This window comes from Colobus angolensis, unplaced genomic scaffold (assembly GCF_000951035.1).
Source record: "Colobus angolensis palliatus isolate OR3802 unplaced genomic scaffold, Cang.pa_1.0 Scaffold46, whole genome shotgun sequence".
Lineage (NCBI taxonomy): Eukaryota > Metazoa > Chordata > Mammalia > Primates > Cercopithecidae > Colobus > Colobus angolensis.
The window spans coordinates 10,396,536-10,412,455 of record NW_012118043.1 but is presented as its reverse complement, the minus strand read 5'-3'; the positions used below and the strand labels follow the sequence as shown (position 1 = coordinate 10,412,455).

At 40.9% G+C, this 15,920-nt stretch overlaps 1 protein-coding gene across 2 annotated transcripts in view; it reads right to left on the bottom strand.

The window, feature by feature from the left end:
* The window catches only part of STAG1 (stromal antigen 1), a 301,019-nt gene that overhangs the window by 112,910 nt on the left and 172,189 nt on the right, over positions 1-15,920 (bottom strand). For both annotated transcript variants that reach the window (XM_011958167.1, XM_011958168.1), the window contains exon 13: positions 5,199-5,313. In XM_011958167.1, the coding sequence (XP_011813557.1) occupies positions 5,199-5,313 (115 nt within the window). The remainder of the gene's footprint in view (positions 1-5,198; positions 5,314-15,920) is intronic.

Here is a 15,920-nt window from a genome sequence, read left to right as displayed (position 1 = left end):
AGAAGAAGAAGAAGAAGAAGAAGAAGAAGAAGAAGAAGAAGAAGAAGAAGAAGAAAGAAGAAGAAGAAGAAGAAGAAGAAGAAGAAGAAGAAGAAGAAGAAGAAGAAGAAGAAAGAAGAAGAAGAAGAAGAAGAAGAAGAAGAAAAAGGGTGACCATACTACCAGATTATCCAGAAATGTTCTGGGTTGTTCTTGTTGTTTTGAAATAATTACTAATAGCATCTAGCATCCTTATCCCTCTGAAAAGCAAAGCATCACACTTTTTATTTTTTTTTGAGCTGGAGTCTCACACTGTCACCCAGGCTGGAGGACAGTGGCACAATCTCGGCTCTCTGCAAGCTTGCCTCCTGGGTTCATGTTATTCTCCTGCCTCAGCCTCCAGAGTAGCTGGGACTACACGTGCCCGCCACCAGGCCCGGCTAATATTTGCATTTTTAGTAGAGACAGGGTTTCACCATGTTAGCCAGGATGGTCTCGATCTCCTGACCTCGTGATTTGCCCGCCTTAGCTTCCCAAAGTGCTGGGATTACAGGCGTGAGCCACCGCACCTGGCTGCATCACACTTTTTATAATAAATTCTGGAGTCATACTACCTCTAGGGAAATCCGGACTCATCACATTCAAGTACGACTTATCCAACTATCTGGCATGCATCTAAAATACAAGGTATTTTGTCATCTGAAATCAATGACTGTCACAGGTTGAAACATCTTTAAAAATCACCTTTTGGTACCAAAAGAAAAGAAAGTTACAGACTTGTTTAGGCAGATCTCTTAATCACATTTTACCTGCACTGTAAACTGATTTCAATTCAGCATTTTATAATTCTATTAAAATGTTACTACTTCTCATTTCGGTAAAATAATCAGTTCAGTTAATCCCAGGTAGATGTCTGTGTATTGGTCTGTTCTCATGCTGCTAATAAAGACATATCCGAGACTGGGAAATTTTTAAGGGAAAGAGGTTTAATGGACTCACAGATCCACATGACTGGGGACGCCTCACAATCATGGCAAAAGATGAAGGAAGAACAAAGGGACATCTTACATGGTGGCAGGCAAGAGAGCTTGTGCAGGGGAACTCCCATTGATAAAAACATCAGATCTCGTGAGACTTATTTACTACCATGAGAATCGTGTAAGAAAAACTGCCCTTATGATTCAATTATCTCCACCTGGTCCCATCCTTGACACATGGGGATTATTACAATTCAAGATGAGATGTGGGTGGGGGCAGGACCAAACCGTATCAGTCTGCAACTCATCTATAAAAGACTCCCTTGGCTGTAGACAATGCTTCATGCCTGTAATCTCAGCACTTTGGGAAGCTGAGGAGGGTGGATCACTTGACGTCAGGAGTTCAAGTCCAGCCTGGCCAACATGGCGAAACCCCATCTCTACTAAAAATATAAAGATTAGCCAGGTGTGGTGGCACATGCCTGTAATCCCAGCTACTCGGGAGGCTGAGACGGGGGAATCCCTTGAACCCAGGAGGCAGAGGTTGCAGTGAGCTGAGATTGCATCACTGCACTCCAGCAAGACTCCATCTCCCCAAAAAGACTCCCTCTACTTTATTATTTCTAAAGTCTCTTTCAATTTAGTATTTCATAAGTCTATTACTAAATTTTACCAATTAAAGTGTGTGACAGTAAAACAAAGAGAAATTCAGAGTACAGCATAATTGGAATACCATCATACGATAAGAATATGGCTTCATTAAGCATTCACCCTGGGGGAACACAAGTATAAAAAGATAAGAGGAGAGATTTTCACAAAGAATATTTCTTGTGAAACACAGGAGACCATAAAAGTCAATATAAACACCATGAATCATAAGAATCAACCAGAAACCTTTCAATACTATTTGCAGTTGCTTTTGTAGCTGTCAAGAATGCAATACAGGGCCAGGTGTGGTGGCTCACGCCTATAATCCCAGCACTTTGGAAGGCTGAGGCAGGCGGACCACTTGAGGTTAGGAGTTCGAGACCAGCCAGACCAACATGGTGAAACCCTGTCTCTACCAAAAATACAAAAATTAGCCAGGCATGGTGGTACACACTTGTAGTCCCAGCTACTTGGAGGCTAAGGTATGAAAATTACTTGAATCTGGGAGAGAGAGGTTGCAGTGAGCTGAGATCACGCCACTGCACTCCAGCCTGAGTGACAGAGTCTTGAGTGACAGAGCAAGACTGTCTCCAAAAAAAAAAGAAGAAAAAAAAAAAAAAGGAATGCAATACAGGATAACTGGCAAATACATTCTAATACTGTTGTAAGACTTTAGAAAATGGTAGCAAACACAGGAATACAGTGAGACCATCTGAAAATTGTGCAGTAATAAACATTACAAATTACTTCTTTAAATAAACAACAAACCGCCTGAAACTAAGTATTCATGCCTTTTAATAAATCGAAAACTCCTTGAGCTTTCAGAGATAAAAAACATTTTCCTTTAATTAATAATCAAAGTCAGTTAGCGAAGATCATCATATTCCCTAAACTTTTCAGTAATTATCTCATACTTATCAATTTCTGAAACTATTGTTGCTTTTTTGTTTTTTTTTTTAAGAGACTAGGTCTTGCACAGGCTGGAGTGCAAATGGTGCAATCATAGCTTACTGCAGCCTGTGTAACTCCTGGGCTCAAGGGATCCTCCCACCTTAGCCTCCCAAGTAGCCACCATGCCTGGCTACTTTTTATTCCATTCCTCTAAAACCTAAGGGAGATAAGAGTATAAGTTGAGATGGTTTACTAGACATGTGATATTTATGGGGTAGTTAGTGTTTTACTAAAAAAATTCACATTTTGCATTTTATTCTGTAATATATCTACCCTGGCTTGTTAAGAAAATAATACTTCAAATCATTAGTACGCAAAGTGTGATCCTTGGACCAGGAGCATAAGCACTATCTTGGAGACTGTTAGAAATGCAGAATCTCAGGCCCCGTTCTAGAGCTACTGAAAGGGCATATCACAAGAATATTTCACATCAAAGTCTTTTGTAAAGTGTGTACCCTCCCCATTGCTAAACCTAGCAACAAGGTGAAATAGGGCAAGGTTGAAAAACAGCCCCCAGGACTAGCTCAGACAAACAATTCCAGGAAACCAGGAACCAGAACAGACCAGATGAACAGGCCGGGTAAACGAGCCCTGCCCTGCAAGCCCCTGACAGTGTTTCAAAAGAGTAACTGAAATATCAGAAATGGCGGGAACCAATCATAATCAGCCAAGTTGCCTTGTTCAAATGTCAGCCAGTCATACATCTGATTTGTACAAAATCCCCTATGACTCTGTGCCTGTTTACCCCTGACTATATAACGCTGTCCTGAGCCCAGTTGGGGAGCTCTTCCGCTCGTTGCACGACCAGCGTGAGAGTTCCAGGTTCGAACCTGTAATAAAGATCCTTGCCGTTTGGCTTTGACTCCGGACTCTGGTGGTCTTCTCTGGGGAATAAACGGTCTGGGCATAACACTACTGAATCAGAAGTGGCATTTTAACAAGATCCTCAGGTAATTTGTATACACATTTAAAACACTATTAAACACATTCTTTACTCAAATTCAACTCTCTAAGCTAGTTTTGTTTCTGACTTTATTTCTTTATTCATTGGTAACTCTCTTAAAAAATGGCAGCAACTCCTTCACCACTTTCTGCTGTTTTGCCCTAACACCCTTCATTCCACTGACTGAGTTCTTACTTCTCCAATTTTAATTTTCATACAGGCTACCTGTTTGTGTCTCTCTTCCTTATTCCTACGAAGTTCCCCTCTTACTCTCAAACTTGAGCATTCATAGAATCGTTTCTCTTCTTCACTGACATTTTAGCACAAATCATAAACACTTTTTAACAAATCAAATTGAGAGTCCTAGATTTCTAGATGTTCTCTACTTCTTTTGCAACTCTATTTTGTTTGCTTATTTTAATTTTTTTTGAGACAGAATCTGGCTCTGTGGCAAAGGGTGGAGTGCAGTGGTACAAAATCTCGGCTCACTGCATGCAATCTCTGCCTCCTGGGTTCAAGCGATTCTTGTGCCTTGGCCTCTTAATTAGTTCTGATTAGGTGTGTGCCACCATGCCCAGCTAATTTTTTTCTATTTTTAGTAGAGACGAACTTTTGCTATACTAGCCAGGCTGATCTTAAACTCTTGGCCTCAAGTGATCTGCCCACCTCGGCCTCCCAAAGTGCTGGGATTACAAGCGTGAGCCACTGCACCTGGCCTCTAACTCTATTTTCAACCATTTCTAAACGAAGAAGTTATTCAGGAGTTCTTCAGGTTTAATTTACCATTTCCCCAATGACACGGCAGTAGTAGGAAATACAAATTAAAAAACAAAACAAAACAAAAAAACCACACCATTTTGGTGGAAAAACCAAACCTTACTTGCAAAAACAGATCCTGACATATAAGTGTTACTTACAAAATTGTTTAAGCAATAACTGAATATAGCACATAAAAACATTGCTATGAGGCTTGTACAAATATCAAAACATGAATTCATATTTTTCTTTCTCCTTACTAAATAATTTTCAAACAAGATAAAACTAGTGTTACTGACAGTCTGAAAATTTTCAAAAACTGTTTAATGTGATGTAACAGCTATAGGCATAAAAACAAGAGGGAACCATAAAAAAAAAAGCTATGCAGGCTGGGCATGGTGGCTCATGACCATAATCCCAGCACTTTGAGAGATCAAGGCAGGTGGACGACCTGAAGTCAGGAATTCAAGACCAGCCTGGCCAACATGGTGAAAACCCGTCTCTACTAAAGAAACAAAAATTAGCTGGGTGTGGTAGTGAGCACCTGTAGTCCTAGCTACTCAGGAGGCTGAGGTAGGACAATCCCTTGAACCTGGGAGGCAGAGGCTGCAGTGAGCCAAGATCGCAGCCCTGTACTCCAGCCTGGGCGACAGAGTGAGACCCTGTCTCAAAAGAAAAAAAAAAAGGTATGCAGTATTGCAATACTGTAGAAGTTTAACATTGCCAGTCTGTATTCAGTGTTGATCCACACCTACATGTATATTCAGAAATTCTTTCCACAAAAGGTAAAGTACTGCTTCTATATCATGCAATTCATGAAGGCAACTTTATAAGAAACAGACTTGTTTTTATTTGATTTTTAAAAAATTAAAATGAAATGATAATTTTATTTAACATGTAATATAATAAAAAGAAATAAGGAGTTATCTTAAAACATTTTTTACCTCACTTTCAAGAAAGAAAAGAACCAGCATCCTAATGAGGTTTCCATTCGGGCTATTTCTTCCCCTCCTCTTTGCTAATGCTTCTTCTGCTTGTGGGTCATGTCTGCTAAATAGCCTGGAAATAAATAACAGGGCATTGCAAAGTTACATGAATATGAACTTTAGTGTTCCCTCACCACACAAATCATTTCAGTGTTTAACAGCAACAACAACAAAAAATGGGGCGGGCGGGGGGTGTGTGGAGAGAAAAGAGTATCAGAGATCAGGTCAGGTGCAGTGGTTCATGCCTATAACCCCAGCACTTTGGGAGGCCGAGGCAGGTGGATCATGAGGTAAGGAGATCAAGATCACCCTGGCTAACACAGTGAAATCCCGTCTCTACTAAACATACAAAAAATTAGCTGGGCATGGTGGCGGGTGCCTGTAGTTCCAGCTACTCAGGAGGTTGAGGCAGGAGAATGGCATGAACCCGGGAGGCAGAGCTTGCAGAGAGCTGAGATTGCACCACTGCACTCCAGCCTGGGCGACAGAGACTCCGTCTCAAAAAAAAAGAATATCAGAGATCAGATTATTCATCTATTTCAATAAAAAAATGTAACTGATGTCATTATAGGTCAGAAAATGGTGGAATCTGAACAATGTCATATAGGTTAAACTAGACATAAAATGTAAAGGGAAACTTTTACTGATGAACAATGTTCAAATATGTGTGAAAATGACAAGCACTGCTATTATCCTGTATGACTGATACTAGAATATGTAATTTTAAACTGGGTTCTATTTTCTTTTCTTTTTTTTTGAGACGGTGTCTCGCTCTGTCACCCAGGCTGGAGTGCAGCGAGTGGCATGATCTTGGCTCACTGCAACCTCTGCCTCCCGGGTTCAAGCAATTCTCCTGCCTCAGCCTTCCAAGTAGCTGAAATTACAGGTGCCCACCACTACACTGGGCTAACTTTTGTATTTTTTTTTTTTAATTTCATCTAATTAGTTTTAAAATTTATTCTCTACTTACAAAGAAGCATAAATAAAGGTTTCACTCTTATAAAAGACCTGACAATACATACAATGGTCCTCTGCTGATTTGGAAACAAGGACAGTTTTCTACGACAGTCTGTTCTTTATAATGTATAACTGTTGTGGGAAAAAAAGAAAATCCATTTCTTATTGTAATTATTTTTCTTGTTTTGAGGTTTCTTTTCCACGATGAACCAACCACAAGTTTGGGAACATTGCTTCTGAGGCCCATTCTCTGATGAGAAAGTTCAGTCCCAATTGGGGAAAGTACCTGAGTCCCAGCCTTTTCAGCCTAACAATATACCTAATATCTAGAGTAAGAAATCAGGCTGGGAGTGGTGGTGTGCGCCTATAATCCTAGCTACTTGGGAGGCCGAGGCAGGAGAATCGCTTGAACCCAGGTGGGACACACTGCAGTGAGCAGAGATCACGCCAGTCACTCCAGCCTGGTAACAGAGCGAGACTCTGCCTCAAAAAAAAAAAAAAAAAAAATCAAACATCCAAGTATCCACCTTGGGTTGCAGGAAGAGTTAATCTTATGCGTTTACAAAAAAAGTAACTATATAATGTGAAACACTGTAAAGTCAGATGGCACTGCATGAGGCATTTTTGCTTCTTTTTCTTAAGGAAAAGGAGTTATATGGAAAATTCTCTCATCCTCCCCTCTCTGACCCCGACTCCTCTATGTCCAAAGTTTTTTTTTTTCTGAGATGGAGTCTCACTCTGTCGCCCAGGCTAGAGTGCAGTGGTGCAATCTCGGTTCACTGCAAACTCTGCTGTCCGGGTTCAAGTGATTCTCCTGTTTCAGCCTCCCGAGTAGCTGGGATTACAGGCATGCACCACCACACCCGGCTAATTTTCTATGTTTAGTACAGATGGGGTTTCTCCATGTTGATCAGACTGGTCTTGAACTCCCAACCTCAGGTGATTCGCCTGCCTCAGCCTCCCAAAGTGTTGGGATTATAGGCGTGAGCCACCGAACCCGGCCTAGGTTTTTGTTTAAAATTGGGCCTTTGTTCTTATTCAGTAAATCTATGTCACAGGATGAGCCAGGATTTAAAAATACAAACATAAATTTTTAGTATCTTTCACGTCAAATTAGAAAGACATATTTGGAATTTACTGCTGCAGTCTCAACTGTGCTTATCATGGTAGTGGCTGAAACTGGAAGACATTTTTTTAAAACCCTGAAGTCATCCATACTTGCTACTTCTTTAGTTTTCTTGCTTGGAATGAAAAGTATTCACAAATACCACCACCTAAGCACCTGTTTCAAATGAAACTCAGCCTTCAGCTTGCAAATGATGTCTTTATAAGTAAGCAAACAGCAGAAGACCCATGCGAGTTGCTTCTTTCTTCCTGGAGATGTTGGCAGGATAACTGGAATCCTAGGAGCTCCTCTGTGTTGAATTTGAGAGGCAGAACAAAAAGAAAAGTGGCCTTTTCCATTCCAAATCATGGAGGTAATGTGTAGAGAAGTGATAGCCACATTTCAAGAATAGGGAAAGTAACTGGGTAAAAGAAGCAGGACTACCCACTCTAGGAGACAACACAGAGACACTGTTGTGTCTAAAATGTAAGATCCACTGGAAGGATCCTGTTTTGTTCACCGATGAATTACAAGTCCCAGAATAGCATGTGACCCATGGTAGGCTAATGTGCTGAATAGGTTGGGTGTGGCGGCTCATGCCTGTAACCCTAGCACATTGGGAAGCCAAGTGGGTGGATTACCTGAGGTCAGAAGTTCGAGACCAGTCTGGCCAACATGGCAAAACCTCATCTCTACTAAAAATACAAAAATTAGCCAGGTGTGGTGGCAGGTATCTGTAGGCCTAGTTACTTGGGAGGCTAAGGCAGGAGGACAGCTTGCATCTGAGGGACAGAGGTTGCAGTGAGATGAGATTGCACCACTGCATTTCAACCCGCGTGACAGAGTGAGACTTTATTTGCCAAGTCCTGAGTTCAGAATTTTGTTTTTGAGATGAATATAAAAGCACCTAAAGGTCAAGGAAAATTTTCTTTCTGTGATAAGGAACACAAAGCCTGTTTGGTGGTCTCTTCACAGGGATGCGTGTGACACTTTGCTTTAGTGTAGATGACCACTCCCCTCTGTAAGGTAGGGAGGAAGAATGTTTGCTTAGTTCCTTTCCTCTGGCCGATCTCTTTTTTTTCTTCTCCTTGCACGGTCCAACAGATGCACTCGGCCTCCCTGGGGCTGCCTGCCCCCGGCCCAAAGGCCAGTTTACAGCTGCACGCCTTACTCCGCCATCTTCGCAGCTTCTCAACTTTTGTATTTTTAGTAGAGATGAGGTTTCACCATGTTGGCCAGGCTGGTCTCAAACTCCTGACCTCAAGTGATATGCCTGCCTTGGCCCTGAGTTCTATTTTCTTAAACATTGATTTCACAGTCATGTAATTATAACATATAACCAAATGTTTCAGCAATAATTACAAAAATTCACACCTTATTATCTAGAAACATTATCCATGAACCCAACAGTTTTTAGTAAAATGACATTAATGGTAAATTAATAAAAATATCATGTAGTAGCAAAACATATGAAATATGGCAAAAAATTTTGAAATTTTTAATTTGTTTAGATTTATTCTAACAAAACTTAAAAACTGCTAAGTTGGCCGGGCACGGTAGCTCACGCCTGTAATCCTAGCACTTTGGGAGGCTGAGGCAAGAAGATCACGAGGTCAAGATATTGAGACCATCCTGGCTCACACGGTGAAACCCTGTCTCTACTAAAAATACAAAAAGTTAGCCAGGCGTGGTGGTGAGCGCCTGTAGTCCCAGCTACTCGGGAGGCTGAGGCAGAAGAATGGTGTGAACTCGGGAGGTGAAGCTTGCAGTGAGCCGTGATGATGCCACTGCACTCCAGCCTGGGTGACAGAGTGAGACTCCGTCTCAAAAAAAAAAAAAAAAAAATTGCTAAGGTACCTTTATTTCTAGGCATTGCTCTAGGTAAAAGGGATATTAGGAGCAAACAATGACAAAATCCCTGTTTTCTTGGAGCTCTCACTTTAGTGAATAAACAGTAGACAAATATATACTGTTGCTGGTTATAAAGTAAAAAAAAAAAAGGTATATGTATACAGCATGTACTAGTTTATATGTAAAAGTCAGAGTAGGCCTCTCAAATGAGAGGTAATATAACTGAATAAAACGAGAATAATTTCATGTGATATTATAAGAAACCAATCTCTAGCAGAAAACGACTACAGAGAAGCTGAGTTTTTCTGGGGGGTGAGTGAAGAGGAAGGCATATTAGCGGACTAGAGAACTTATCTTGAAGCTGTATCTATATAGCTATCATTTAAGAGAAGGTTCTGTTTAATGGGTGACTTTCAGGGGGTGGTAAATGGAAAATAGGAATATCCCTGATAACTGAAATATACCAATCTATTTATTTATTATTTTTTGAGACAGAGTCTTGCTCTGTCACCCAGGCTGGAGTGCAGTGGCACAATCTCTGCCTCCTAGATTCAAGCGATTCTTGTGCCTCTCAGCCTCCCAAGTTGCTGAGATTACAGGTGCCTGCCACTATACGTGGCTAATTTTTTTTCTTTCTAGTAGAGATGGAGTTTCACCAGGTTGGCCAGGCTGGTCTTGAACTCCTGACCTCAAGTAATCCACCCACCTCGGCCTCTCAAAGTGCCGGGATTACAGGCCTGAGCCACCGCGCTTGGCTTATTTTATGTTTTTTTGAGATGAAGTCTCACTCTGTCGCCCCGGCTAGACGGCAATGGCATGATCTCTGCTCACTGCAACTTCCACCTCCTGGGCTCAAGAGATTCTCCTGTCTCAGCCTCTGGAGTGTTTAGGATTACAGGCGTGTGCCACCATGCCAGGCTAATTTTTTGTATTTTTAGTAGAGATAGGGTTTCACCATGTTGGTCAGGCTGATCTCGAACTCAAGTCATCCACCTGCCTCGGCTTCCCAAAGTGCTGGAGTTATGGGGATGAGCCACCATGCCCAGTTGTATCAATTTAAATAATTCCATTTAGTGCATATAAATGAGGCACTGAGGAATTTGCTTAAATTTTGAGTATTAAAATGTGGGATTTTTGATGATGTATTAAAATATTCATTTCAGACAGACCTTACTACTTTTTGGATGATTGGTTAATACTGTGAAAAGCTTATGACTAGACTACAAGACACTATATGTGTGTGGATGTGTACATTTAAGTATCTTTGAAAGCTGATCATGGAACTCCTGGGGATACTACATAGCTTATTTAAGATTTTCTAAGTCACCATATTAAATGATGGAAGAATGATAAAAGAGATCATTAATCAAGTCATTAAACTGTAAGTTTCTCTAAGACAGGGACCTAAAACACACTTATGGAGTGAAGCTTTCATTTGCATAAGAATTGGCCTAATTTTCACAAAGAAACAAAAACTAATGGAGGTTCATCCTTCTGGATTTCTGTGGAAGATATTCTAACAAAAATTTTTTTGGTGTTCTGGTATCAGCAAGATGGTGGAACAGAAGACTGCTCAGCATCACTCCCCCTACAAAAATACAACCAGAAACTATTCAAACACAAGAATACCACTTGAATATGCTAGAACTCCGAAGAGAAGTGGAGAAAACCTTTGGGCCCACAGAATCAAGAAACTATGATTAGTAAGAGAAATAGTCATTTCACACTGTGCCAACTGCCCCCTCCAACTGCCAGCAAACTCAAAGAGAATTGCCCTCAACCCATGATTGCTAAGATAAGAGGGAATTAGAAGTGGAAAATTGCTCTCCTTGCTAGTCTGGGAATCTTCACAAGAAGATCACTCCAGTTCCATCCCACAGGAGCCACTGGGAGTGCCAGGAGGCCAGAAAAACCTGGGGTGAACTGGGGAGAAAGAACAGGGTGCTGATCACAGCAACTGGTGCACAGATCTTGGTGGCCATTTGGCACACTGACCATGTTGAAGGGAGTGGCCAGTACAAAAGCACTGCAAGGGGCATAATCCACAGGAAGGATCAAATCCCTAGATGTATTTTCCACAAAGCCCAGGTGACTGTATAAAGTCTTTCCTTGGCCTGGAAACAACTTAAAGGCCGGGATTAAGTTGCAGTACCCACTTAAGTATTTCCCAGGTTGGGAAATAATGTAAGGTCAGCAATACAGTTCCAGGGCAGTGTTCTAGTACCGAGTCTTCACCAGACTGAGAAAGAACAGAAGTGCAGTGACTTGGTTCTGGAATACTGTTTAAATTCCAGCATTCACTACAAGTTCTTGCCAAACCAACAACAAAACAAGAGGCCATCGTTCAAATTCTGAAACTAAGAAGTAAAGATCTAGTACTACCAAAGAACACCTGCAAAAAGTGGAAGCAGTAGCTATCTCTTCAAATACACAAGCATCAACTTAAGTCAGGGAAATATTACACTACCAAACAAAACCAGTAGAGCTCCAGCAACAGATCCAGAAAAACTGAAAATCTATGAAATGTCTGACAGGCAATTCAGGGTAATCCTCTTAAAGAATTTTAAGGATTTACACACACAAAAAAAATCCAAATAGAAAACTAAATCAAATTTGAAAAACAAAATGAGAAATACGAATAGAAACAAATATAAATCCTAGAAATAAAGAATATAACTTAAGTGAAAAACTCACTAGAAAGCTTCAACAGCAAACTTGACCAAACAGAGGAAAGAATTAGTGAGCCTGAAGGCAGAACATATGAAATTACCTAGTCAGAATAGCAAAAAGAAAAATTTTTAAAAGCCTATGAGAATTATGGGACACATTCAAGCAAACTAACTTCTGCAAAATTAGCATTCCCAAAGGAGATGAGAGAGAAAAAGGGCCTAGAAAGCATATTAAAAGAGTAAGGCTGAAAATTCTCCAAATCTGGAGAAAGACAACAGCATCCAGGAACAGAAAGTTCAGATGTCATCAAACAAATTCAACCCAAAGAGGAATTTCCCAAGGCACATCATAATCAAATTAGCAAAAATCAAAGACAAAGAAGAAATATCCAAAGCATCAAAAGAAAATAATCGTATCATATTCAATGGAGCTCCTATATGGCTTTCAATAGATTTATCGGCAGAAACCTTGAAGGCCAGGATAGACTGGGATGCTATATTCAAAGTTCTGAAGAAAGAAAATCGCTATCCAAGAACACTGTACCTAACAATATCCTTCAAACATGAAAGACAGATACTTTCCCAGACAAATAGAAGCTGAGGGAATTCATCAACACCAGATCTGCCTTATAAAAAATGCCAAAAGAAGTTATTCAGTTTGAAAGAAATGAATGCTAATATGCTGGTAGAAAAGCTCAGGCAGGACTGGCTTGTCTGTCATAATATAAAAGAGTCTTGGAAAATGTTTGGGGTCCAGGGTCTAACACCCCTTGTGGCCTCTGGAACACCAAACTCTGTGCCAAAGTGGGGAAGGCTGCCCTGCCGTACCACAAATATAAGCCCAGGGCATAAAACCCCTCGTGGCTTGGATGGAATCCAGGGCTCGGGGCATAAAACCCCTCGTGGCCTCTGGAATGTGCGCAGACTTGTCGGTTGCTCTACCAGGCTGGTAAACATGTTCTCCATTATCTCAAGCAGCAGAGCATATTCTATATGCGTCAAAGAAAATGCTAAACTGTCACAGATATACTTGATGCACCACTACCTATCTATCCTCATGTCCTCACATCCTCACCTGTTTACCCCCACATCCAAACATCCTCACCACCTGCTTCTTTGTTTGATCACCAATAAATAGTGTGGGCTCCCAGAGCTCGGGGCCTTCACAACCTCCATACTAGCATTGGCCCCATGGACCCACCTTATGCACTCACTCTTAACTTGTCTTTTCTCATTCCTTTGACTCCGCCGGACTTCGTAGCCCCCATGGCCTGGTGTTGGGTCTGATCACCCCAACACTAACGTGTAACAAGAAAACTTAAAGGTATAAAATTCACTGGGAAAAGAAAACTGAAAAAAATTCAGAGAACTCTAATACTATAAATGTGGTAAGTAAATGACTTATATCTTAAGTATGAAGACTACAAGAAAAAACTATTAAAAATAACAACTGGGGCCAGGCATGGTGACTCATGCCTGTAATCTCCAAACTTTGGAAGGCAGAGATGAGAGGATCACTTGAGCTTGGGAGACCAGCCTGGCAACATGGCAAAATCCTGTCTCTACAAAAACAAAAAACAAACAAACAAAAAAAACCCCAAAACAAACAACTGCAACAATTGCTGAGATAAGCAAAATTTTTAAAATGTAAATTGAAACATCAAAAAGTCAAAACGTAAGAGGGGAGCAGTGTTAAAGCGTAAAGTTTATTTATGATATTTTGCAATCAAAGTTAAGTCAGTGTAAGTTTAAAATAACCTGTATTTTTTTCTGTATCTTTTTTTTTTTTTTTTGACAGTGAGTCTCGCTCTATCACCTAGGCTGGAGTGCAGTAGCACAATCTTGGCTCACTGCAACCTCTGCCTCCTAGGTTCAGCGATTCTCCTGCCTCCCAAGTAGCTGGAATTACAGGTACCTGCCATCACACCTGGCTAATTTTTGTATTTTTAGTAGAGATAGGCTTTCACCATGTTGGCCAGCCTAGTCTTGAACTCCTGACCCCAAGAGATCTGCCTGCCTTGGCCTCCCAAAGTGCTGTGATTACAGGTGCAAGCCACCGTGCCCTACATAAAATAACCTGTTTTAACTACAAGATATTTTTATAAGTCTCAGTGTAATCACAAAGCAATATCTATAATAGATACACTAGAAATAAACAGCACAGAATCAAAACCTACTACTAGATAACTAAAAGGAAGACAGTGTGAGAGACAGAAAAATCTATGGGATCTACAAAACAACCAGAAAACAGCAACAAAATGGCAATAGTAAACACATACCCATCAATAATAATCCGGAAGGTAAATGGATTAAATTATCAAATTGAAAGACAAAAAAAGTGACTGAATGGATTAAAAAAAAATGAAGCAACTATATTCTGCCATAAGAAACTCACTTCATCTATAAAGACACACACAGACTGAAAGTGAAGGTATGGGAAAAGATAATCCATGCACTTAGAAACCAAAAATGTAACAGGAGTGGCTATATTTGTTATCAAATAAAATAGAATTCAAGTCAAGAATGATTAAAAAAAGACAAAGGTCGGAGGGGTGGCACATGCCTGTAATCCCAGCACTTTGGGAGGCCAAGGCGGGCAGGTCACAAAGTCAAGAGATGGAGACCATCCTGGCCAACATGGTGAAACCCCGTCTCTACTAAAAATATAAAAATTAGCCAGGTGTGGTGGCACATGCCTGTAGTCCCAGCTACTCGGGAGGCTGAGGCAGGAGAATTGCTTGAACCCAAGAGATGGAGGTTGCAGTGAGACAAGACGGCACCACTGCACTCTGGCCTGGCGACAGAGCGAGACTCTGTGTCAAAAAAAAAAAAAGAAAAGAAAAGAAAAGACAAAAGACAAAGAATACCATTTTACATGGTAAAGGGTCAATATGACAAGAGGATATAACAACTGTAAATATCTGTATACTCAATATTGAACCTCCCAAATATATTTTAAAAATTAAGACATAAGGAGAGAGAGTAACTGCAATACAACAGTAGTAGAAGGGGACTTCAACATGCAACTTTCAGCAATGGGAAGATTATCCAGACAGAAACTGAATCAATGATTCCAAAAAAACACTGGAGTTAAGCTGCATTCTAGACCAAATGGACCTAACAGACATTTATAGGACACTCTATCTAACAGTTGCAGAATACTCATTTTTCAAGTAACAAATGAAACCTTCTCCAGGACAGGCTACAAGGTCACAAAAGAAGTCAACAGATTTTAAAATATTGAATGCATATTGAGTATCTCTTTTAACCATAACGGAATAAAACTAAAAATCAATTACAGAAGGAATGGAAATTATTAAAGTTCATGTAAATTAGACAACACGTTCCTGAACAACAAATAGGTTAAAGAAGAAATTTTAGAATTTCGTGAGAGAGAAGAAAATAGAAACACAACATACTAAAACCTATGAAGTATAGCCAAAGCAATTCTAAAGGAGTTTATACCAATAAGTATTTATATCAAAAAACTAGCAAAACTTCAAACAGATGACAATAATGAAACACATCAAGGAAATAGAAGACTCACAAAAACAAACAAAAGAGGGGCGGAGCAAGATGGCCGAACAGGAACATCTCCAGTCTCCAACTCCCAGCGTGAGCAACACAGAAGACCGGTGATTTCTGCATTTTCAACTGAGGTACTGGGGTCATCTCACTAGGGAGTGCCAGACAATCGGTGCTGGTCAGCTGCTGCAGCCCAACCAGCGAGAGCTGAAGCAGGGCGAGGCATCGCCTCACCTGGGAAGCGCAAGTGGGAAGGGAATCCCTTTTCCTAGCCAAGGGAATTGAGACACACAACACCTGGAAAATCGGGTAACTCCCACCCCAATATTGCACTTTAAGCAAACAAGCACACCAGGAGATTATATCCCACACCTGGCCGGGAAGGTCCCACGGCCACGGAGCCTCCCTCATTGCTAGCACAGCAGTCTGCGTCTAACCACAAGGCAGCAGCGAGGCTGGGGGAGGGGCACCCGCCATTGCTGAGACTTAAGTAGGTAAACAAAGCCTCTGGGAAGCTCGAACTGGGTGGAGCTCACAGCAGCTCAAGGAAACCTGCCTGTCTCTGTAGTCTCC